Source organism: Anoplolepis gracilipes, chromosome 8 (assembly GCF_047496725.1).
Source record: "Anoplolepis gracilipes chromosome 8, ASM4749672v1, whole genome shotgun sequence".
Lineage (NCBI taxonomy): Eukaryota > Metazoa > Arthropoda > Insecta > Hymenoptera > Formicidae > Anoplolepis > Anoplolepis gracilipes.
Genome location: NC_132977.1, coordinates 2912668 through 2938683, shown reverse-complemented (window position 1 = coordinate 2938683; position 26016 = coordinate 2912668). Strand labels below are relative to the sequence as shown.

Below are 26016 nucleotides of genomic sequence, written 5' to 3'. Positions count from 1 at the left end.
AAATAACGCTTCGAAACTGTACTGTAATTAAATATAATGTCTAAATTAGTATAAAATATGGTTAAATATTTTCTCGAAAAAAAAGTTGTAAAGAATAAAAGGTGTAGACATATTATGACGCAAACTTTATTTTATTAATATGTATTCGTGATACAGTTGGAATCATTTCTTTCGATTTAGAATTTTTTTTAATGAATAATGCATATTCTGCTGTAATCCTCGTGTTACTTTAATAAGTTGAGTAAAAATCGCTTCCAGAATGATCTAAATGAACTGGAGGCTCGATAGTGATGTCATCACGGGAAAAGAACAAGCTGTAAAAGCGAAATATTTTAGTTAGATTTCTAGAAAGATTTTATAAACTTTAAAATGATTTATTTTATATTGAAAACATTATATCTTTAATTTTAAAACAAGAGAGAAAGAAAGTTATATATAAATTTTAAGTATAAATAAAACTAAATTTTTATATAATTTTAATTTAAAAGATACACATAGGATAGCTTGTTGTTTTCATTTTTAGACTAAAAGTAATAGTGTAATAGTTTGAATTCAGTTTTTTTTTATAAATATAATGATGTATTATTTATTCTTAAGAAAAAAGATTTTTATACAAATTTTAATTCAATGAAAAACTAATATTAATTTATTTTCTTTTCTCATATTTTTTTGCTTAATCTTAAGAATCGCAATCATTATCATTTTCTTATCAAAAGATATATGAAATTATTATCTGAATATTACCGTATTATCATAGTCACGGAAGCATTTAACCGCTTCGTATGCTAATTCACATCCATCTAACGGCTTTAATGCTGTAAATAAAAAAAAAATAACAACATCTTAAAATAATTAAGTTTATTTAAAAATATTTTTGTCTAGTTTTTATGTGTGCAAATGTTTTGCTTACTAATTGATTGACAATGGTTCAATGCGTTCACAACAGGAGTCACAAGATCATCGGTTAACATGAGGTTCGCGATATTAAGGAGTGCCTGCTCTACTATTTTGTCATTTTTCATCTAAAAATAAAAAAGGACAAATTATATTCTTCTAGATTTAATTATTTTTTAAAGTTGTCAATAAATAAATTGCTTCCAAATATCAAATTATTATTTTTTTTAAGAACAGATTCTAGTAAGTTTAAATACAGTTGTATATCGATCATATAAATATTTCTTTTAACGAAATAAACCAAGCTTATCTAATATAAAATTTAAAACCGTTTGACTGACATAAATGATCGCTTTATTTAAGCTCTACACAATTAAAGGAAGAAATTGATTTTTCAAAACAATTATATAATTAAAAATCATTTATCGTTAAACAATTATATAATTAAAAATCATTACATCTTTAGTTTTCTTTCTTCAAGTTATCGATTTAAACACAAAATTATGAAAAGAAAGAGAAAAAGAGAGAGAGAGAGAGAGAGAGAGAGAGAGATTGTTAAAAATAAAATATTGAAATACTGAGATTGTTAAAAATAAAATATTGAAATTTTACTTACGACTTTTATCATCAAAAACAAACATTTGTAATAACACTGCAGTTTTCGATCGGGCACAAATTTACCATTGTTTGCGTCATCAATCATTTCTATGCACAAATAGATGTTGGGATTTTATTATTTTTATTATTAAAATTTCATTCTATTTTTACTGTAGTTTCTGAATTATTTATTTTTAATCCACATATGTTTTGAAATATAAACACACATATGTATAAATTTTGATTCTTGGCGATTTCGAGATGTGCGCAAGTAACTAGTTTTATTGATACATTTTTATTACATACTTGGATCAACGCGAACCCTTTCAATGCAGATATCTCTCACTGGCTTCAGAGCGACTTTAATTTCATCCAAAGAATATTTTTTCTACACAAACAAAAATGGCCTAATGGTGATCAGAGAAAAAAAACATTTTAATATCTAAATTAGTTTTTAACTTGAATAATAAGTGCAATAATAAATACATTTTTTATTTTTTTATACACAATAATTTAAAAATGTTATTAATATTTTATTAATATTTAATTATATATATATATTTTAACTTTTTTTTAATTATTAACCTTTGGAATAAATTCAATATTGTTGAAAAAAATCTTGTAATTTTCTTGGATAATGTATACGGAAATTATATATTAAAATAACAGCAAAAGAATGTTAAAAATATTAACAATTGAAAAATAAATTATTGTCATTTTTTCCACAAGTAAAAAAATTATTTTTTCTTTATTTTTATCTTTTAAAGATATAATTTAAAAAATTTTTATATTAAATCTTTAATGTTGCTTTATGATTTTTTGAATTTTTAGATTGTATAAATAAAAGCAATGCAAGACATTTATTTCTTGCGTTATTTGTGAAAACCGTTAATTACATTAAGAATATTAATTAGCAAAAAATAATTTACTATACTAAATATAATAATATATATGTTGCAAATATAATTTTTAAATTCTTTTATGTATTTCTGCTGCAATTATGCGCATTTCTTTTAAAACTCTTCTCGTGAAACTTACACTTGCAGTATTCTGCAAATTCACCATTAGCACAAATAAGATGAAAAAGCTCACACTAGCACCCTTCATCCTTCTCTCTGTGATTTTATCTTTTTTTTATTCTAGTCCTGAGTGGATCGCAACTGAACTAGACCTTTGCAAATCGCGTGTGAAACAAATCTGTCTACTTTTATATACGGAAATGAAATAAAAACCTAGGGGGAGAACCCTCAATCTGAACATTACTTGAGGTGGCATAGCCTAACACGCCTAAATTACTGTGTTAGTTGACATAATTAGCGACACTTAACGCTAATAGTAAAACCTGGAGGCTTATTATCATTCTCAAAAGTCAGATGATCATAACATTGTGTAAGTGCGTCGTTGATGCTAGATTATTAGACATTCAGGATGATGCAAGGTACATAAGGAAACAGATTTCCGAGATTCTCGTTGGAAAAACATGAAAATAAAATTCTTTTAAAAATTGCATTTGTGATTAATTGCGATTTTTAGCGGTTATAACATTCATTTTTTATCCTTAGTTTTCATCATCTATTATATATTCATAATTTTTATTTTTTTTTACAATAATTAAACTTTTTTTCTTCTACGTTGTGTGCATTCCAAGTTTCTTTATTTAAATATTCTTTTATATTTAAGTATTTTTTAATATTCTTAAATATTTTTTAATTTAGGTATTCTTTATTTAAATATCTTTAATTAAATATTTAGTAACTATTAATTATATTGATATAAGTGTGTGTGTATGTATATAGTTTGATAATTTATTGTACCTTTATTAAAATTTTCAGGAAAAGTATAATAATTTGTTGGGGAATTTTTCTCTGAAAATTTCATGTATTTTTGTAGGGCACTTTGTTTCGAAAATTATAATTTTAAACAAAGATATGTTGAGATTGTGCAACTATTTATGTCGTTTTCAAAACGTTTTGACTATGAAATTTTAAACTACTTCACTTAAGATAAATTACTTGTTAATTATAATAACGCACTAACGCATACATATATAATATTGCATATTTTTTTTATAAGTTATTACACCTTATCGTAATCTATTTGTTCACATATAATTCCACAAATTTTGTATAATTTTTTTTTATATTATATATTTTTCTCGTGACTTTTATGTTACGTATATCGCTACAAATAATTAGAATTTTTCGTTTCATGTAATCACGTTATTTTTCCAAACTTATCTGCATTCAACTAAGGAAAGAAGAAATGATCCTTATCTGTTATATAACCGCATTTCACAAACTGATAAGTCGTTTCACAATCGTCGCCAGCAGGAGCTGCGAGAGAAAGAAAACATTCATAAAAAACTCTTAACTTTTTTTTGTTTATATCATTTCGGTCAATTAACTTAAGTAAATTAATTTATAATATAATAATTCGCAATAATGCGTAAATCGATATTTGTTATATTGATATATAAATTGTTGTAAAATATACAAATATAATTTTATTTTATTTAAAATTGATATTATTGCAAAATTAATTTGATAAAGCAAGTTTTGTAAGAAATCGCAAACAAGTTTACGACGAAAAATTTTTTTTTATCTAATACAAAATGTGTCTGAATTTTTAAATCAATTTTTACATTAAAATTAGAAAAGCAGCATACGTGTTGATTTTGTAATTATCTTGCAACCGCGCTTATTTCTTTTAGTAAAACTTTATATTGATTTTTGTATCATTAAAATATACTTACGTTGTTTTGCGCACGTAACTGTACTTGCTTTCAGGGGCTCTGCCATTTCGGGAGGCATCATTAAATCCATCTGTTTAACCATCATGTTTTCATCTATGCGCCCATTCTTCCACTTGATTATAAGAAAAAATATTTATGTTAGCAATTCTCTTAATAATATAGATTAAATTATCACAAACCTGACGCTATTATTATATAGATATATTTTTAATAATTATAATTTAAAAAGAAAAATAGATAGAGAAGAGAAGTTATAAATATATAAAATATATAAATGTATACAATAAAAAAAAAGTTAGAAAATTAATATTATTTAGAATATTGTAATGTGTAATATTTGAAATAATTTTGAATAGATTCTTGAATACTGCATGAAAGATGAAAAAACCAAAACAATTAATAGAATTAAAATTTTTGTAATAAAATAATATTCCTCTATTGAATAAGTTCGAAAATGGTAACTATTTTAATGAAGGAGATATATCTCTTGAAAACCAAAGTTGATACGTATGTTGGTTTTTTTGTACTAATTAATTAATTACAACACTTCTTACAGTTCGCATCGCTTTCATTATACAAAGTGTGTAGCATTTTAATTTTTGATCGTCATCCGGAAAGTTGCCTGTTTGCATTCCTTCAACAGCTCCTACAAATGGAAAAAAATTAAAAATTCTTATTCTGATTGTATATAATAAGAGTAAAAATCAACAAATATTTTTTATTACAATATTTCAAATAAAAATCATGGATGGTCATTTCTATTTTAAATAGAAACAGATATCCAGCAAAATAAGAGATCATTATTTACAATTTAATTGAGCAATATGTTTTGTCAATTATATCATTATATAAATGATTTACTAAAGAACAGTTAGAACTTCAGAGCAGTTAAAAAAATAGAAAAATTAATTCTATTTGAAATTATTATGAAACTCACGGATATACACTGTATAACACATTTCTTACTTGCAAGGAAAATACAGTACGCTAAACAATAGCATTTAACACAAATCGCATCATATCCGGAAGACGCAAATAAGAATTAAACCAGAGATTGCTGCAATCGCGAGTGAAGTCACACGTGTTTTCGTACATCTACTTTTATTACTTCATTTTTCAAGTATTAAGTCTTTTCAATTTCCTTTTTATTTTTATTTTTATTATTTTATTATTTATTCTTCTTATTTTTGTTAATTTATTAATTTATTAAATTTTTATTATTTATTATTTTCTTATTTATTAGTTAATTAGCATAATGTTTTTATCAATTAATTAGCATGTAATTTATGTCTTCCCTCTCTATTTACATTTCAAATAATGGAATTATTTAAACAAAATAATGTATTTTATTTTTAGATTCTAATTAAAAGTTCAAAATAAAAGAATATTTTCACAGGTATATTTATTAAATATTTTGAGTTTTGACAATAATACTTGAAATTGAATTCTTACTTCTCAGAAACGTTAAAAAATTTTAGTTTGAGAAATTGATATTTAAAATCGATATTTAAAAAATGCAGAAACATGATAAAAGTAATGAAAAAAATAAAAAACGCAATATGTAGCAGATTTAGAAATTTATAAATGCATAGAATAACGTAATATTATTACATTTTTATTAATGCTATTTATATTATATTAATTTAGCAAAAATAGTTTTAAAAAATAAAACATTTGGACTTTCCTCCTCATATGAGATCCCTCGATTCTTCCTGATTTAGCACAATAAACATAAACAAACTATAAATTTAATAAACAAGTGGGTTAAGAGAGTAATATTAGTTCTGATAAAGCATTAATTACAGAGAAATAATTGTGCGTATATCAATTGATTTACGTAAGTATTTCTTTTTAACTAAGTTTTAATATTTTTTTTATTATATGTAACTCTCAATACTTAATAAATATATAACAATAATAGATAATAAATATAATAATGAATCAATCTTCCTTTTCTTTAGATCTCGGCATGTTATTTTATGAAATACCGGATTATATTTAAAAAATTTATATTGATATATTTATCAATAATTTGTAAATTAATGATATCAGCTAACAATAAAATGATAAACAATTACAGAATCATTCATGTGTCTGTGTCATAAAATAATTTTCAGAATACTTGAATAACTCACCGGGATCTGCGTGGCTTTTAGTTACACATGTGTTTCGCAGAGTCATCGCAGTTTTCTGAATCTGTTCCATTGTCAACACCTACAATATATAATAATAAAATAAATAAATATATATATATATGTTTTGTATGTTTCCGGTTTGAGAAATAAATAGCTTATAATATATTACATAAGAAGAATGATACATTAAATATGTTTAATTTTCTTTTGATAAGAAAAATATTTTTATACGCATATAAGAGTATCTTTCATGCATTATTTTTTAATAACACTTATTTCAACTTGAAATTGATTTTTTTTAGTAAGAATATCGATGTATCATAATTTTGAAGTTAGTAAAAGAAACCAAATGATTATATTCTTCAATGTGAAAAAAACTTGATAATTGTTGATAAAAATCTTCTATGACATTTCGATTAAAGAAAAATCAATTTAAAAAAATTAATTTAAAAATTTTTTAAAAAAGTATGACGGATATACTGTCTTTTTATTGAGAAATTAATAAAAAGTTTTTCTCATATACACGATCTAAATTATTTTTAATAAAGATATGATCTAAAAAATTGCTTTTTTCTCAAAATTTTTAAGATATATTTTAAAATTTGTTGAGTTTTATTAATTCTTTTATATTTTTTATCAATTATGGCAATATTTTCTCAGAGAGGTTTAAGGAAAACTATAATGCTTTCTTAGAGATTAAAATTATAAAATAAAAACTGAAATTTTAATACAAGTTAGGCACAAATTCCCGACTTAATTTATATTTAAATATTTATTAAAAAATGGACTTTTTTATAATAAATTACTTAATGGTTTATAGAACACTTACAGCATCCGTATGATTAATCGCGAAGAACGCGATCATAATTATGCAGATTAACACGCGGGCGCACATTTTATAATATATTTTTCAATTATACGGAAATATAAATAAATTTAAGCCGACACTCTTGAAACTGTCAATGCGTCATAACTAGCTCTCATCGTTCTTTTATAAAGACTCCGACTGTCGACAGATCATTTGCCACTAATATATCGGGTTGAGATCTTGTTTAGAAATTTGATTTCATAGCATTAATTTGAAGGAAATTTGTACCTTATGTCATCGAGATAAAGGAAGAAACTTCCGTGATTTACCGAAAGAAAACAAAAACAAGAGAAAAAGAGAGAGAGAGAGAGAAACATAGAAGCTGATGGTTAAAACGTAATTACCGGTAATGAACAATATGTAATGACATACGTATTGTTCGATGTTTTCAACTGTGAACCCATTCATAATTGCACAAATAATAGCGTATTTAATAGATACACGTAAACATCTTGTAATGTATAACGTAAAGCAGACAAAATATCTTGATGGAAAATTCTGAAAAAGTTTAATAAGAAATGCATAATATAAGCTGATAATTAATAATATAATTAATAATAATATTTATTAATATTAATATTAATAATAATATTTATTAATAATTTATTAATAACTAATAATAATAATAATATGCAGTATTAATACAGAATATTAATATTTAATACAGAATAAAGTTAAATGATTAAATTCTGTAAATCTGGTAGTTACGATTTTATTTATTTTATACTAGATTTGCATTTGTTATTATATCAAAACTATTATAATTTATATAACTATTTATATAAGTGTTTTTGTTATTTTTAATCAGTCATCTAAAAGAATTCCTCCTCTTATCTTAGTGTTAAAAATACTTTTATGAGAAATATATTATGACTCATACATTAATATGACTTATATATTAATACGTAATTAATTGTAAAATATTAAAGTAGTATAGTAAAAAATTGGTGTTATGTTAAAAACATAATAATTTACGAAATTATTTTATAATTTTTCTTTACATCTTATGACAAAATATGTAATATCTCGTGAAACGTAATGTATCTAATAATTATTTTATCTTAATAGCTGAATTATATTTTTATGATTGAATTAAATAATTTAATTTAATTTAATTTAATGAAACGTATGTAACAAAAATAACTATGGACTTGTAGACTTTATTACTTATTACAGACTTTATTTTATATATTAATACGTAATATCTTAAATGATAGAGTAGAGAAAAAGAAATTGAAGAATGTTTGAGAATTGCAAATTAATCGTGATATGACACCAAGGATCAAAGCGCTGATGAGCGAAAGTTTAGCGAAGTGTGATGGCACTTTGAATTGATTGTGTGTCCTCGACGCCGACCGGTCTTTTGTAATGCTAATTAGTATTCAATTAAACCCAGAAACTTGACCCGTCCGATCCGTCGATCAGCCCTTGTCTCATTTTAACCAAGTTTGAATTCATCTTTTCCTAATCCTTTCGGAAATATTCTCTTTCTCTTGATAAGTCGCTTTGAAGTCTGTCAAAAATAATTAAAAGAGAAGAAAAGATATTAATTCGTGAAATTGAAAAAGATTTTATTTTTTATTAAAAAACTAATTGTACTACGCAATTTAAAAAAGTTGAGATGTCTGATGATTCATAATTATATCATAGAATATTAATAAATAATGATATTTGCATTTTTGAGTTTCAAGAAGAAAATATTAATAAGAACTTCTTATATTAATTAGAAGATTAAGACATTTTGTTTTAATTTTGCAAATTAATATATGAATAAAAAATAATTTTTTGGGGAATTTATTTTCAGATGAGAATAATAAAATATAATATTTTTTAGCAGTGACAAATGTAAAATGGCATGAATATAATTATCATATAATCAAACAATATGTAACCAATTATTAAATTAAAGTAATAGTAGGTCAGTAATGATACGAGGCATGGCATCTGGTGGAAATCTCGTGTACCTCTTCTGTTTTTTATCTACACAGACATTTTACTCTGCCAATGCCACCAGTTTCATGAAATGTTTTATGAATATCATCAATCTTAGGTTTCTTAAATAACATGATATAAGACATTGACAGACTGTTTAAAGAGCTAATACAAACAGACAGTATGTTTAATGATTAATAAATTATATCATTAATGAATATATACTACTGTGAAATATTCAATTCAATTAAACGTAATATAAATTAAACATAAATAAATTTTTTTTTGTTTAATTTCAAATTTCTAAGATTATTAGGTATATAACTTTAAAAGAAAAAAATTATTTACCTTATATTCATCTTTTAAAACTATTAAATTCGGGTTGATGTTTTTTTATTAAAGTAAAATTATAAAAAAATTGTATTGTATTAAAGAATAATTTTTTATTTATTATTGATAAAAATAATAATTTACGAAATTATTTTATAATTTATTTTGACATCTTATAACATAAAATATGTAATATCTCGTGCAACGTATATGTATCTATTAATTATTTTATCTTAATATCTGCATTATATTTTTATGATCGAATTAAATAATTAAATAATTAAATTAAATTAATGATATTTACGTAGTTCGGAAAAACATGAACTTGGAGTAGACTTCATTATTTATTATAGACTTTATTTTATTCCGAGTTCAAAGGCCTCAGAATGATATCATAATATTCTTTTTTCTTTTATCCTCGCAAACGGAAGTGACAAATCAACGATGATGTCGACATACATATGTATATCTTGCTCTGTCGATTTTCCATCCGCATAATTATGGTGCGCACTTCCGGTATTTCGAAACGCTACTAGGTGATAAACAAATTACAAATGTTCCACTTGGATTGGTAGGAATAACTGATTTGTATAAATAACCTTCATCAAGATACAAATGTATATTTATTTTCGACGATCTTTATCGACTAATTACGCGATTCAACGAAGTTTTCCCGATGCACAAATGAGTACCAAAACAAAAATATCTCGTTGATTTTATAATCAGTACATCGTGAATGTCACATTATATCATCCAATGTAGTTAACTGTCCTTGTAATTAATTAGTAAACTATTCTTGAGAACAAAGCTCATATATAGTCAAATATATATTATTATATATAAAATATGTATTATTTATATGTCTTTTTTCTCTTATATAATTTTTGTATATTGTATAGTAATAAAAATAATTTTTTCATTGTTCCTTTTTTTTAAGGAAAAGTAAAATTTGAAAAAACTTGAAAAAATTACTTACATATAATTATATATTAATTATTTTGGGACGTGTTACAGTAATATTTATTTTTAGGAATTACTATTAAATGTAATTTGCTTAATTGACGCCGTTCATTAGGTTGACATTTAAACCGCGTGGTTGGTAATGTGCATGGTAACATACATTCCGGCGCAATTCACAGATATATATATATATATATATATTTATTCTGTCCATCTAAAAATATAATTGTATGAAAATTACAATAATTTCTTTTTCGTTAAACATCAATTTTTTGCTTATTATTAAATATAAATAACATTTAACTGTAAAAATATGAAATAAATGAGCAATTAAGAAATGTATACAATAAGTTATCAGTTTTTTCTTTGTTTTGTTGCAAGTTACAAATTGAAAAAATTAAATACGATTGATTTAATTTTTTTAACTAATTTGTATAGTTGATATTGATTAATCTAACATTGCAGTTTTATTTTGATTATTTATGTTTTTTATAGAAGTAAGTATAGAAAAAAATGTTCCATTTATTTGATGTACATTTTATAATGATTATAAAATTTAAAGCAATATTTGACACTTATGTTTCCTAAATTATCATCAAAATTTCTTAAATTGTACATTTGTAGAATTCATAAACGGTTAATTATCACGTGTTTAACTCACATAGATTATATCTACATTTATTATTAATAAAGTATAAATAAAGTTACAATAATATTAATATAAGTATTATTTACTATATAATTAATGTTAAATATTTTTTTTTATTTACTAACATGTAATTTAAATTTTATTAATATACATAAATAAAAAGCTGATAAAACTAAGCGCAAAAATAAAAGCACGTAAACAATTTTCTTTAAAAGAGATTTATTAATTAATTATTTATTAATAATAATTAATAATATAATAACATTTTATTAATTCGACACAAGAAAAGTCTTTTTTTGTAATTTCCAGAAATAAATGATTCAAATGATAAATGTGTGTTTAAACTCAAAATTAATTAATATAATATACACATAGCATAATAATAAAATATTGTACATACATATATCATCAAAAGCATTAATATATTAACATTAATTAAATTATTGTTTCTATCTACAGTGTTTTATCTCAGTATAAACACATTCTGAAAGGAAACCTCAATTAGCGTATGATAATAATGAACTGCGAGCGGAAATGAAACGACGTTTAACCATGTAATGAAGAATGACGCGCTTATGTAAGAAATTAATAACAATTAATTATTTTGCTATTAATGTAATACAAATGCATTTAATTCATGCTAATCGTAAAATTTTTTATTTTGAAGTTGGATATTTCAATAAGTTCTCTTTATATCTTCTTTTTTAATATTTATAAATTTATGAAGATGATTTGTCAACATCATTATCAAGAGGATGTGACAGAAAAAGAGATAAAAAGAGATATAAAAATATTTAAAAATATATAACACAAGTTCAATTATTTTTTTTTATTATATATTCTTATAATATATTTTTTATTATATATTATATATATTTCTTTTTTTATATTTAATTAATGACACTAATTAATAGAAAGAAGGAACTATTTGTCTATGAAATTGCCTTTGTTTGCAATAATTGTCTATATCGAATTTTCGACAATCTCGAGTATTAAAATGTTAAAAATTATTAATTTTAACATTAATAATAATATTTTATAATGCAATATTTTTTCTTTTTTTGTAATTTCTGGAAATAAGATAACTTAAAATTGTGAGCAAATACCATTTAATAAAACAATGTAAAATATGTTTATTTTACGACGGACTTTTGAGTATTTCCTTAAACATATAAAATGTGTAATTTGAAACATCTTGCAAAGCTCTTTCAGATTATTCAAAAGAATCGATTTGTGCAAATTCAATTGTATCTTTCCGGTGCATTCTTGTTTTGAATGCATTGTTGCATTCTAAATGAGGTCACGGAAAGAGTTATTGTTATTATTACTCCATTCAACTTTTCCTTGTGCCATTTTTTTCTATTGTCAGCCGTTGTCGAGAAAATCACGGTAGGCGGTCGCTCCGAGAGCATCTTGTATGTGTGCATGCATACGTTACATTTACAATATAACAATCTGTTCATAAAAGTCGTAGACGCATCTGAGGTCGTTGTCAGTTAGTACCAACACAGCTCAATGGCAGCGATGGTGGTGATGGTGGTGGTGGTTAAAGGCGGTTGATGGTGCTGATGGCGTTAATGCTGGGACCAGTGGTATCCGAGACCCTATACGTGCTCTCGCGTCGTTGTCCCTTCCTGTCAAAGTCCGCGCTACTAAAAATAATAATCGTCTTCTTAAGTCGCGATGTATAAAATTCTTCAAAATTACAATCAATTCTTGTTAATTGCAAAATAAATATGTTTTTAATCCTTCGAATATTTTTTTTATGTCTCTCACGAGTCCTACAATCTACAAGTGATAAAAATGAAGAAACGACAATTACAGTGTACAAGTGTGTGATACTGTGTGTTAGGTAACATGTAGCTACAATATGTATTATAATTTAATTAATTAATTAGTGAAGTGATTTTCAATATTATGTTTTCTTAACGATTTTATTAATCTTCAATCTTTTCTGGTTTTCCGGTTAAAAAACAATTTATTTTAACATGATTAAATATAATCAATAAGAAGGAAAAGCTTTTAATTTTTTATTAAATAGAACTTAATCCAATATAATTTGTTTAATTATATATATATCTTATATATTTCTCTTTGTTTTAAATTTAGTATAAATTATTTAATATAAATTAAATAATACTTTTCTAATTGTGAGAAATAATTAAAGAGAAATAAAATAAAAGAAAATTATTCCCTTTACTGGATTCTATACTCAAAGGTTATTGCTTCGGTTCAAAATCTCCATAATTTATTCCTCTACAACAGACACGCAAATAAACACCTCTCGCAAATGATTATTCTCTCGTGCATGATGTCATTAATTATTATGCAAGTAGCTTATACCACAAACATCGTTTCTTTCGTAATCAAACGAGCGGCAAACGCTCGTGCATTATTAATTAAGTGCCATTGAGCACGATGAAAATAGCTCCGATCATATTTCAGCTTGTGTTATGTTAATTGAATTTATTTGTATCATAATAAATTGTATTATAATAAATATAAAGTTCGAAATTGAAAATATCTATTACATAGGAATCAAAATTATAAAAGAAATATAAAATAACATAAAAAAAGAATCTTATACAAAGAAAGAATAACAAAGAAGCAGCAAATGAAATTTGATCAATGTAAAAGAAAAAAAAATAAAACTATTTTACTTGGTTTTAAAAGTGTGTTTTGTGCATTTTTCTTAAGTAATTATATAATTAATCTGAAATTACTTGAGAAAAAATGCATATTTCTTTTTCTCCCAAGAATAAAAAGTAAAATAAGAGTAAAGTAAAAATAAAATAAAAATGAAATAAAAATTAAAAAATATAAAAAATAAATTAATTTTTTTTACAAAATTTCTAATTTAGTGAATAAAACAAATATAATGGAATAATTATAGGTATTAAAATAACAAATATGTATTATAATAACAAATAATAAATTATGTTATGCTTTTGTGTTAATCATAATCAATGTGAAGCTACACTCACGTAATTTTCCAAGTGGATCAAACGACTTTCCTGGCGCTAGTATTCATACGCGGATATTCGTTCGAGTTTCGAGCGAAAAGTGATTCATTTTACATTCGGATGTTCTCCTCGTAAATCGGAGAGAGGGTATTTAACTGTCTGCCTTCACCTGCCTTGAACTCGGGGGGCCTTAACTTACATTCGCAACAGAACAGGAACTACGGCAGGCGCCTCTTAGGAATGCACCTTCCTCACGTCCGTGGTGTCTATTCGTACGAATTCGTGAATTCCTTGCTCCCGAATCCGACGTACCCCATCGTATTATTCACGGCCGAGAAGAAGAAGAAGAAGAAGAAGAAGAAATGCCATTTTTTTTCTTTTCTTTTTTTTTCCCGCGTTCTCACATTCGGCACAGTCGGATATACAGGCGTGAGAGAAACGCAGCCGAGGAAATAAAGAACAATACCGTTCACCTACCTTTTCGAGACTTGAATCCGACCGTCTTGCAATCACACGGTAGAATTTATTATATACAGAATTGTGTTAAAATTCCAATAATAAGTTTTTTTTATAAGTCTTCTCCAAGAATAATACATCATAAGTATACTTTTTTAATCTAAATAATAAATATGAATTAAGATAATTAATTATATAAGCACATACTATATATATATATATATATATATATATATATATATATATATATATATATATATATATATGTATATAAAATTTATTATTTGTTATTATAATTTTAATATATATAATTATTCCATTACATCTGTTTTATTAAATTATAAATTTTGTAAACAAATTAATTTATTTTTATTTTATTCTTATTATATTTTTATTTTTTGTATATGTATATAAATTATTAAAAAATTACTTATAACTATGTTAACTATAAAATAAATATTAATACATTAAATTTTATCTGTTTGTTCTTTATTATATATAAATATTATATAAATAAAATATAATAAAAAATATAATAAAATAAAAAAATAAATTTTTATTAAGCAAACTTAATTTAGTTAAACTATCTAATAAATTAATATGTTTTAATTTATGTAAAAAAATTGTTATCGCATTTGAAGAATAATACAATTCTTTTTTAAAGTTTTCTTAAAAATTAATTAATAAGAATCGCTAAATTAGTACTTAATGGAATTGGCGGACGTGAGATTAGAAGAATTCTATCTTCTTTTTTTATACGTATAGTTGCGTGCACACTAGATATACATATGTAACTTTATATTATGCAGCGTTATGTATGTACCGCGGATATCGCAGGAGACGTTCTTTGTTGTGGTTACTGTTGCCACCTGTTGCCATTCAGCGCAATTAATATGCAGGATTTCTTCTGCTAAACGTTCTGTAAACGTGTTACACAAATATTGAAGTCGCAAACATAGGAACGATATAATTGTACCTTTTCAGCTTATTAAAAGTTTTTTTAATAATTTAATAAAATATTATTATTACAGTATATATTGTCTACATTTTGGGTTTTCAAAAATCTGTTGTTCCCGAAATACTTTCGGAGTACATTTAAAATACCTTACGTACATACAATTTTTTAGAATATTTTTTTTTAGAATTTTCTTAAAATAATTCTTCTTAAAATGATAGTAAATTTTTAAGTTGTGAATATTAAAATATGTCGAACACACAACATATAAAAGGAACGCACGGGCGTATATATAACGTATACATTGCTCTTGTCATGAAATGGTTGCAGCTGCTCTTGGCGGACGCATGTGGCAATGCAACGCGCTGATTAGTCTCGATTAAGATTGATTCGCTTGCGAAATCGTTCGAACGATCCTTAACGATGACGTCGGACAGAGTCAAGATATTTTAGCTAAAGAATATTTTACTAGTAGCGTTTGTGATTTTTTCGTAACACTCTCACGATGTGTACGTTTAATTCGTTGTAAAAAAAAAAAAACGAAGCGGAAGCGGAAGCCATTGTCTTGCGTAATAATATGCGGAAATATAATTACACAGTTATCTTCTCATGATAATTTTCGTCCGTTAAATTTTTTTTAGACGGGATTACGAGTCCTTAACGATGTTTACGGAAGTAAAATTCGTGAATCTTGTTAAGATAATTATAATTTATTTAGCCTTAACTGGACATTTCTTTTTTACGAGAAGATAAGCATTTTTAGGATATATAACGCAAAAGCGTTTAATAATTATTTTTATAATTAGCTTACTCATCTTTCTTGTTACACGAAGAGAGAATGTGAACTAGATGACTCAATAGTTTCTCATAGTGGACTCATGTTAGATTTCCGACCAATTAAATTTAATCGATGAGAGTTTACAATCGTGGAAAAATTCATTTTAATTAAATTAAACTTAATTTTATATATTTAATTAATTTAATTTAAAATAATTGATTACAATAGATAATCTTTTTATTTTGTAATAAATATTAATTAAATTTTATTTTGTGAATACAAATAAATTAAAATATGTCTTCTTTTAATAATAAAAATTTTTGTTTTTTTTTTTTTCAAATACTTTATATACTTAATATTAATTATAATACTAATTATAATTACATATTCAGATTTAAACATATTAATTATTTTATCAATATCTTACAACTCAATTATTACGTGTATATATATTATGTAAGCTAAAATAAAAAATTGTTAAAAATTTTAATTTTATCTACTTTTATCTATCAGTGGAATTCTTTTGTATGCACATATCAAGGAAGTTGTACGGAAGTAAAAACAAATATTTCCTGGAGGAAGTCGCAAAATTATGCCATGGGAGTTGTCAAGGCCGCGACCTTCCTGAAGAGTATAATAAACTCCGAAAAGAATTCGTAGCGACAGCGTGATGCGATGAGAAAACGAAACAAACGGGAATAATTCGTGAATAAGTCATGACGCTGGGTATATGCGTTCCCTTACGCGTTATGAAAATTATGGCGGAAGAAAAGCCAAATAAATTCCATGGGAAGGGATAAGTCTTCTTTCGTGGATAATTACAGCATTAACATCTTAAATAACGGTTTGCTATTTATATTATATCTAGAAATCTTATTAGATATATTTTTACTCAGCTGAGATTTATGATTTAATTTAGAAGTTTCTATTATAAATAAATTTAATATTTAATACAACAAAATTAATTTCATATAAATAACTACAAAAAATGATAATTTTTTATTATACATATATTATTATAATTATATAATAATATAATATAATGTAATAGTACTTATACATCTTAAATATAACGATTTGCTATTTATATTATATCTAGAAATTTATAATATAATTTCAAAATTTATATTATATTATATTATAAATAAATTTAATATAAATAACTATGAAAAAATGATAATTTTTTATTATACATATAATGATACAATAATATAATATAATAGTACTTATAAAAGTCAATGCGAGCGGCATAATATTGTATGTATATAAAATATATATAAATTATTTAATAATGCATTGTTTCAATATTCTTTTAATAAAAGAAATTATTCTGTATTTAATTATATATTTTTTGTTACAGATATATCGTTGATGTGAAATAAATGATATACATGTGAAAAGTGTGTGTTTTGTGTTATTTTATTTTTAATAAAATCTGTGGTTATTTGATTTAATATTTGAGTTCATCGAGAAATGTGTATTGTGAAATTTATTGTGTAATTGTAAACTAATATGAGAGAAAGATGACGTCGCTAATTCAGAGGGACTTTGGATCCCAGAGGAAAAGGGAGTCTACCAGCAGCACTGCGTCTAGTTATTTGTTGGTGAGTATAATAAATTATAATCACAATAACAGTCACTAACACAAATTATTTACAATGATGAAAAATATTATTTGATTGAAATATTGTAATAATTGAAAAAAATATTTTAATTATTAAAAAATATGGAGGCTTATTTAATAAATAATAATTTTTGAAAACATCTGATATGAATATACATATATTAATCTACACTTTAATATTTTATTTTATTTTCTGAAATATTCGAAAAATCTAATTTAATTTTTTATTTCACAAAATATTAATGTTGTGAGAAAAATATTTCCCTTGTGAGGGAAAACTATATTTTTGTCAAAAGAGATTTTGAGAAAAAATCGATTCGACACGCGGGTGGTTTTAGGACACCCTGTAGTCGGCAATTCGCACGTGTCTCGATGTGAATATCCGCGCGGGAAGTTGGGATGCGAATGAGCGTGTCCTTTGCCGCTGCAAGAGAGGAAATTGCGTGACGCACAAGAGAAACTGACGCCATTTATCACGGTGAGGCGAGGGAAATAGCGAACGCTGTCGCACGGAAATTTTCGGCGGGCCTGGAAAAACTTCGCTTTGATTACCTATGCGTGCGTTATTTCTATTTTTTATCCCCCTATATTTTTTTTTCTTCAAACACGAGCCGAGAATTTAAAATTCAACATCCCCAAAATTACACGATTTTTTGCAAACAAAAGAATGACAAAAAAAATTTAAAAAGAAGACAAAATATCAGCACATAAAATATTAGATTTCTGAAATAAAAAGATATTAATCGAAAAATTATTTTTAAACATACACAAGTTATACTCTCTAAATAGTTTGCTAGGGTTTTATTTTGATTACAGATTACTTTATCATATATATTTAGAATCAATTTTTTTAAAAAATACACCAAAATATAAAACGCAAAATTTTTCGTGAATTAAATTTTTGAAAAGAATTTGATAAAACTCTTGAGAAAAGGGGATTCAACTTCAATGACCTTGATTTTAATTATATTCTCAAGATTATTTCTTTTTCTCTGGAATTTTAATACTATTAATTTTTTTTAGCATAATTTATTAGTAATCTATTTTTTTAAATTGACAGATGGTATCATATGTTTTTACAATATCAATTATCTCAATAAATTATTTCAATTATCTTTTTAGAAATATGATATTGTAAATATAAAATATCATGACAAATTACATACATATCTCATATCCTTTTTTTAATATTTTTGAGATAAATATTGAACATAAATATAGAGGAAATATTATAGATGACTATATGCATGGTATACATAAAAAGTGATAGAAGGGGTTCCAGAGGCAAAAAGCGAAGTGTCAACGTGATACCTGGGGAGGCCCGTCGGCAAAATCCTGTTTTTAATGCAAATTTCGTCCTGCATCAGGGGCGAGATATCGCATCTTTGTAGAATTAATGTTCGCGATGTTTCCCTTTCATTTCCGGTCTCAGGGTAGTTTTCAAAACGTGATAGATCGTTCGAATATACTACATTGTAAGAATTCATTTTGCTTTCGAGGAGTTGCATCCGCAATGAAAATAATCCGAGTATTTGGATCATAAATGTATGCAAAAATAGAAAAAAAAACACAATAAAAAATTTAATTATTTATAATAAAACACGTCTAAAAAATATATATATATTCTTAATAAATATAAATTAAATTAAAATTAAATAAAAACAAATTTTATTTTTTTAACAAAGAATGTGTTGCATATATTTTATATAAATTTTTTCTCTTACATAACATACATAAAATTATACGTAATAGAGTAAAAATATTTTTAATGTGTTTCACTTATACAATTATAATTAAAATATTATAAAAATATATATATTTTATTATACATAATAAATAATATATTAATACACAACACATACACACATAGCCTTTATTTTTTAAATTATTATGAAAGGTTGATAAGCTCTTGATTATATTTACGATTTGACACATAAAATTATAGACACAATTTAACTACAAGACAGAACAAATAACGGATAGCCCTAAAATGGGCTTGTAAAATACAGACTCCCACACATATCCTGGATATATGAAAGTTGCGTGGAAGGTCACACACTACAAAACTACTCGTGAATATTCAGTGGAGCATTAACTTGCACGTAGCTTACTCGGGCGGGGGACCATCTGTTCTTATCCGCGCACCGAGTTTAAAGCGTTTTTAAGCTGTCGAGACAATGGGGTGGCTGCTAATACGAGGGTCGGCGAGGGGGATGGCGATGATGGAACGGACCTCGTCGTGCTTAGGCATAATCGCGCAGACAGTCCACTTCATATTCGAGGATAATTGTGGATGTTTCCTGAGTGGAGGATATATCTCTCGGAAAACGAAAGTTTCAAGTAACTGTAATCGAAATCGGATCGTTAACTGTCATTTTGATGCTGTAGATAAAAAAAAACATTTATATAAACATGCAAAGTTTTTATGGATCAATCATACGAAATATAACTCGTATTTAAAAAAAAAATATTGAAGAAGAATTTGAGATTTGTAATCAGCACGTATTATTTATCACACATTTAATAAAGCGAATGGAATTCTAATCATACAATTTTTTATTTAAATTTAAATGTAAAGCTTATTTAATTAATTTTATAGTGACTAAGATTATTTATTTCTTTAAGTTAATTAAATTATATTTCTTATTTATAATATTTTCCAAAATTTTGCAATTTCTAATTTTATTTTAATATTTGATATATATATATATATATATATATATATATATATGTATATATATGATAATTTTTATTATTTTATTTGATATTAATATTTGATATTATTTTTGTTTTTTATAGTTTAATTATCAAAATATCTTAATATACTTATACATAATATATAATATAAACTCTTTTGGATTACAGTAATGTTTTTTTTTTTTAAAAACGTCATATGTAATATGTAGAGAAAAAATGTTGTATATGGCAATTTTATATAAGGACTTCTTTTATGACAGCTTAATTTTGCAACAGTTAATCGTATTTAGAATCTAGAAGATGGTTGATCTCCTATAAGTCGTCAAATTAAAGGCACGGTTTTTCATGATAAAAATAATTTGAAGAAGGCGTATCGTCGTACGTTTTGGAGGTTTTCGACTTTTAGCATTGCCGCGCGTGTTGTGCCCTTTCAAATAATTTAACATCGTTTTAAGTTGATTGAAAACGAGATTTATTGCAACGAGATTCACTTTCATCCCTCTTGACCGAATCGCTTCCCTCAGTTTTGTAATACTGTGAAATGCTTTATGGTAGATTTATATTATTGGTATGAAAAATATTAAAAGATATAAGAATAGTTACATATACATATATTTCAAAATATTTATATACAAATATTTATTATATAAATTTAATAAATTATATATATATGCAATATACACACATATAGAAAAAAATTTTATCATTATAATCATTGTATTATATATATATATATATATATATATAATACAATAATTATAATAATAAATTTTTTTATATATATAATTAATTTATTAAATTTATATAATGAATAATTGTATATAAAATATTTTGAAATATTTATTTAAATATATTATTATTCAAAAATACATATCTTATTCATATATATATATATATATTTATATATATATAATTTCTTATAAAATAGTTAGAAGTCATTAAATCATTAAAATTCAATAACTTGTTAATATATGTAATATCAATTTTTCAACTTTAAAATTTAAGTTCCTTTATATAAAAAATTTTGTTTTATTTTCTGAATTTGCCATTATATCACAATATCGAATATATCTTATATAATAAATTTGTATAATTAAATACATCTTAAACAATTTAGTAAATAATTTCTATTTGAATTACTCTTTCTTTACAAGTTATTCATTTATTTGGTTCAATTAATATTTATTATATAATGAATCATATATAAAATGTTCTTTTGTTTATTCTATTCAGTGATATTAAAACACATATTTAATAAGAATAAAAATTTAAAAAAACATTTAAAATTATTAATAATAATATTAATATTAAAAGAAATATTTTTTTGCTATAAAATTATGTATAGAATGGTAGAAAAATCAATTCGAGTTTTGATGGACAGAATCCCATCTTTTCTTCCCTTTCCAGCTTTCGCATTGTTAGCATACCACACTCTAACTACGTGTCTTCTGTTTTGATCAGATGTTGCTATAGCAATTGAACTAGTTACTACTGGCAGCCGAGTATCGATTCCCAGACAGTTAGTGCCTGTACATGTCATGTTTAAGTTCAGTTACCTACGACACGCGCGTTTTAATGACATATTAAGACAGCACTTCTAATTAATTTGGTATATAAAATTATTCTTTTTATATAATACTAAACAATACTATTGTAACACAATATATACACGGTAAAAAACATTTTGTATTTTTGTTGAAATATTCTTGTGTAGAAATTTTCGTGTTAAATTTTTAACATACTCTTATGTTAATATAACATACTGTCGTTATGTTATTTTAACTTTTCTGCATTGAGTTAATATTCATCGTTTCTAAGAGTTAAAACAACACAATTAACAAATAAATCTTACACTAATTCACATTTTTGTGTTAATTTTTTACACATTATTTGTGTTATTTGTTTACATATTTGCCTTCTGTTAAATTAACATTAAAATTAGAGTGGATAAATTGGGACACGAGAAATGTGTTAAATTTAACATAAAATTTTTTACCGTGTAAGTTCTCTCTATATATGTGCGTGTATGTGTGTGTGTACATATACAATATACTATAAATACATAAAATTATAATGTAACAATCAAAGTAAAATACAAATACCTCAAAGTTTCTTTACGTGACGTATTCGAGAAAGTGAAACTTGTTATTTAAAATCGCGGAAAATGTCACTAGAGACGATTGCTCCTGTTATTCGAATTCTGCGCGAGATTAAAGGCAAACACGAGATGCGAAACGAAGTTTCGTGAGAGGTTCATCTCTGTTTTCTTTTTACCGACTTTGTAGACGAATGAAATTTCTCGAAGGATTCCTCTCTCAGCTCAGACAAGTCGCGACTTTTTAATATCGCGCGAGACGATATAAATAGTTGGTGATTGAAGTTTGGAATTCGTGCGGCGATGACGTTCTCTCCTGTAAAATGCACCGAGACTTGGTGTGCTTTAAAAATGATAAAAAATTAATAGCGAAGAGAGAGAAAAAAGAAAGGATAATTTCAAAAAAGAGTAACTTTTTTTTTTGAAAATAAAATTCTTTCTTTTTAATCGAAAAATCTATTTTTACTGGAAATATATTTTAAAATACATATTTTTAAATATTTTACGCGATTCTACTGTAAAGCACAGATTGTTTGAAATCATGTTGCTATGAATTTTAAAATATTTCTACTTTAAGTTACATATTAAATATCTGTTTGTAATCAGTGAATAAAAATACACTAGAAAAGATTATATATAATTTTTATTATAATGAATATCAATTAAATTAAAATAATTGTGAAACTAAATTAATGTAATTTGCTAAAAAGAGATTAATTCAGATAAAATTTCTTAAATTTACAATTTATTAAAATGTTTAAATTACTTATTAAATTTATTATAATGAGTATTACATTAATTTAGTTTCACAATTATTTCAGTTTAATTAATATTCATTATAATAAAAATCATTTACGAAATTATTTAAAAAGTTTTATAAATTACTTTTTGCTTAAGAAATATATGTTAAATTTAAATAAATTCAAATTATAAAAAATATATAAACATTAATGCAAAATTTTATTACTTTATTAAAATAAAATAATAAATTTTTTACAATCTTTCTTTTCTCGCGTTGAGTTGTGCTTCGAAAATGCATGTTTCATGAATGATAAGTGCAGTGATAATCGCAACAAAGTGAAACCGCATGTCCCGATCGCGAAAAATGTCATCTCTCGCGCGCGTGTTTATATTATATTTTCGAGTCACAAAGGAAGCAACGATCACTATCGGAAATGCAAATCGGGTTTATCGTCACGCAGCGCGTTTCGACAGTTATTTATAGTTGCTCCGTATATATGTGTATGTATATACGATTACGCATCCAGATCGTGATGCGTATTTATGCGTGTGGATGCGTTTCTGTCAAATCTTCTTTGCTTGCTCTCTGATGACGCGATGGATTTCCTTTTCAGGATGTTTCACCGAGGATTCGGTTACTTCATTTATATGGATTGGACGAGTTGTATTCCTCATTGCAGTTGCATCGCGATTTGTATTCATATATTATGCATTATTTTTTTGACATTAAAAAAAGTAAATACTCGTATATATCTTTTACTTGTAGTTATTATAATATTATCATAAATGTGATTAATATATTAATTATACATTTTATTTTATTTTATTTTATTTTAATGAGAAATAAATTGATAAATAATTCATCAAAAATATAATAATAAATTTATTAAAATAATTTATTGAAAATATGTGAAGAGTTTTTTGCTACAAATAAATAATTTAATAATTTTTGAATAAATTACATAATCTCGCTCTTTCTCTCTCGTTCTTCTTCTTTGTTCCTTTATCTCTTATAAAACATACGAATTATTTGTTAGAATTGTCATCATACACGTGTAGCAATAAAAAGGTTGAGACTTGATAATCCTAGTAATTACCACGTAATACGTTAAGTTTGCCAAAATACCATATTACAATGCAATAAAGGAGACAGTTCATATTATCTTACTATTATCAAAAGAAATGAGTTATTTAGAAACAAAAAATTAGCTATTATTTATTTTTTATTATTTATTTATATTATATTATATATATTATTATATATATTATTATATTATTATATTTATTTATATTATATTATTTATTTTATATGTATTATATTTAGTTTCTTTTTATTTCTTTCTATTTCTCTTTCTATTTATTTTTTATTCTCACTTTCCTCCCTTTCTCTCAAAAAATTCTTATTTTTATATCATATTACATATTTATTCTTCTTTATCTCTTTCTCTCTTCTCTTTTTATTTATTTTTTTATTTATCACGGTACGGAATTTCATGAAATTTTATTGATACAAATACTCGTGTAACTTGAGTATCTAATCGCACGTGTGCGTTTCAGTTTGCTAGTAGACGCCTTTATTTATTTGACAGATCGCATCCGTTTTACTTACACTCTTTCTGGTGTCTATCGATGTCTTCATCTGCGCGTTGCAAGCCGTGCACACACATACACAGACACACTAAAGATACGCAGACACACGTACGTATATATCCTTTAGTGACCTTATCACCCTGCAACTGGCCAGCGGAGGAGAATACGTAACGCGGCCAATCGGCCGCAGCTGTCGTTCTTGTATGTACACAGTGTGTTCCGATAGTAACGACTTGCAGCGCGCAGGTGAAATCGACAGTCAGACAATGCGCTATGATAAAACACGTAATCGTCCAGACAATTCACCGTGAGTCACGTTTCGCACGCGATAAATGCGTAGCATTTATCGCGTGCATGTCTTGCTTTCTTCTTCTTTTTTTCAGTCTCGGTATCTCTCTTCTCTTCCTGTAGATTAATTTTAATTGCACTACGATATTAAAAATAAGGAATGACGACACTTGTGATTTGCGAGAAAAAAATAATTTAGATACGAAAAAATTGAATTAATTATATATAGCACAATTAATATAATGAAAAATATATAAATAATGAAAAAGCATATAAAAATTTATAAAGAATTTCATAATGGTAGATTTTTTTATCAATTTGATAGTGCACAAAACGACATCAAAAAGTATTATTTTTATCAAATTTACAGAATTTTCTAATTAAATTAAAATTCTGTCAATGTTTACGATTGAATTAATTGAAGATTATATTTTTGCTATTTACATATACAATAAAAATAAAAAAATTGCCATCTTGTTAAAACTGAACTGTCAATTACTCTATACTTACTTTTAAACTGATGAAATAATCTAATAAATACAACGTTGTAATATCGTATAATATTTGTAATAATATTATATATATATATATATATATATATATATATATGTACATATTTTTAAATTTCTGTAAATTTTGATATTTACAAAGATAATTTTAAAGCTTCCAGATTAATTTGTACAAAAACAAAAAGCTATTATTTAAAATAAGA

General features: G+C 24.7%; 3 protein-coding genes across 6 annotated transcripts in view; 1 reads left to right on the top strand and 2 right to left on the bottom strand.

Moving 5' to 3' along the window:
• Spri (Src homology 2 domain-containing protein sprint) overlaps positions 1 to 26016 on the top strand; it is a 328447-nt gene that overhangs the window by 154764 nt on the left and 147667 nt on the right. For 2 of the 4 annotated variants that reach the window (XM_072897991.1, XM_072897989.1), the window contains exons 1-2: positions 12711 to 12969; positions 17630 to 17873. In XM_072897991.1, coding sequence (XP_072754092.1) covers positions 17793 to 17873 — 81 coding nt within the window. In that variant the 5' untranslated portion in view covers positions 12711 to 12969; positions 17630 to 17792. Of the gene's footprint in view, positions 1 to 12710; positions 12970 to 17629; positions 17874 to 22103; positions 22200 to 26016 lie in introns of those variants that run through there. The other 2 variants (XM_072897990.1, XM_072897999.1) reach the window with 2 other exon arrangements.
• LOC140668851 (general odorant-binding protein 19a-like) lies at positions 111 to 2685 on the bottom strand. The gene is made up of 6 exons (XM_072898178.1): positions 2530 to 2685; positions 1798 to 1879; positions 1511 to 1599; positions 911 to 1022; positions 745 to 815; positions 111 to 314 (listed from the first exon to the last, which is right to left on the bottom strand). The coding sequence occupies exons 1-6, from the start codon at positions 2596 to 2598 to the stop codon at positions 297 to 299; spliced, it is 441 nt and encodes a 146-aa protein (XP_072754279.1). The 5' UTR covers positions 2599 to 2685; the 3' UTR covers positions 111 to 296.
• On the bottom strand, positions 2530 to 7393 carry Obp5 (odorant binding protein 5). The gene is made up of 5 exons (XM_072898179.1): positions 7208 to 7393; positions 6379 to 6457; positions 4798 to 4889; positions 4244 to 4355; positions 2530 to 3824 (listed from the first exon to the last, which is right to left on the bottom strand). Exons 1-5 carry the CDS (start codon positions 7271 to 7273, stop codon positions 3739 to 3741), a joined length of 435 nt encoding a protein of 144 aa, XP_072754280.1. The 5' UTR covers positions 7274 to 7393; the 3' UTR covers positions 2530 to 3738.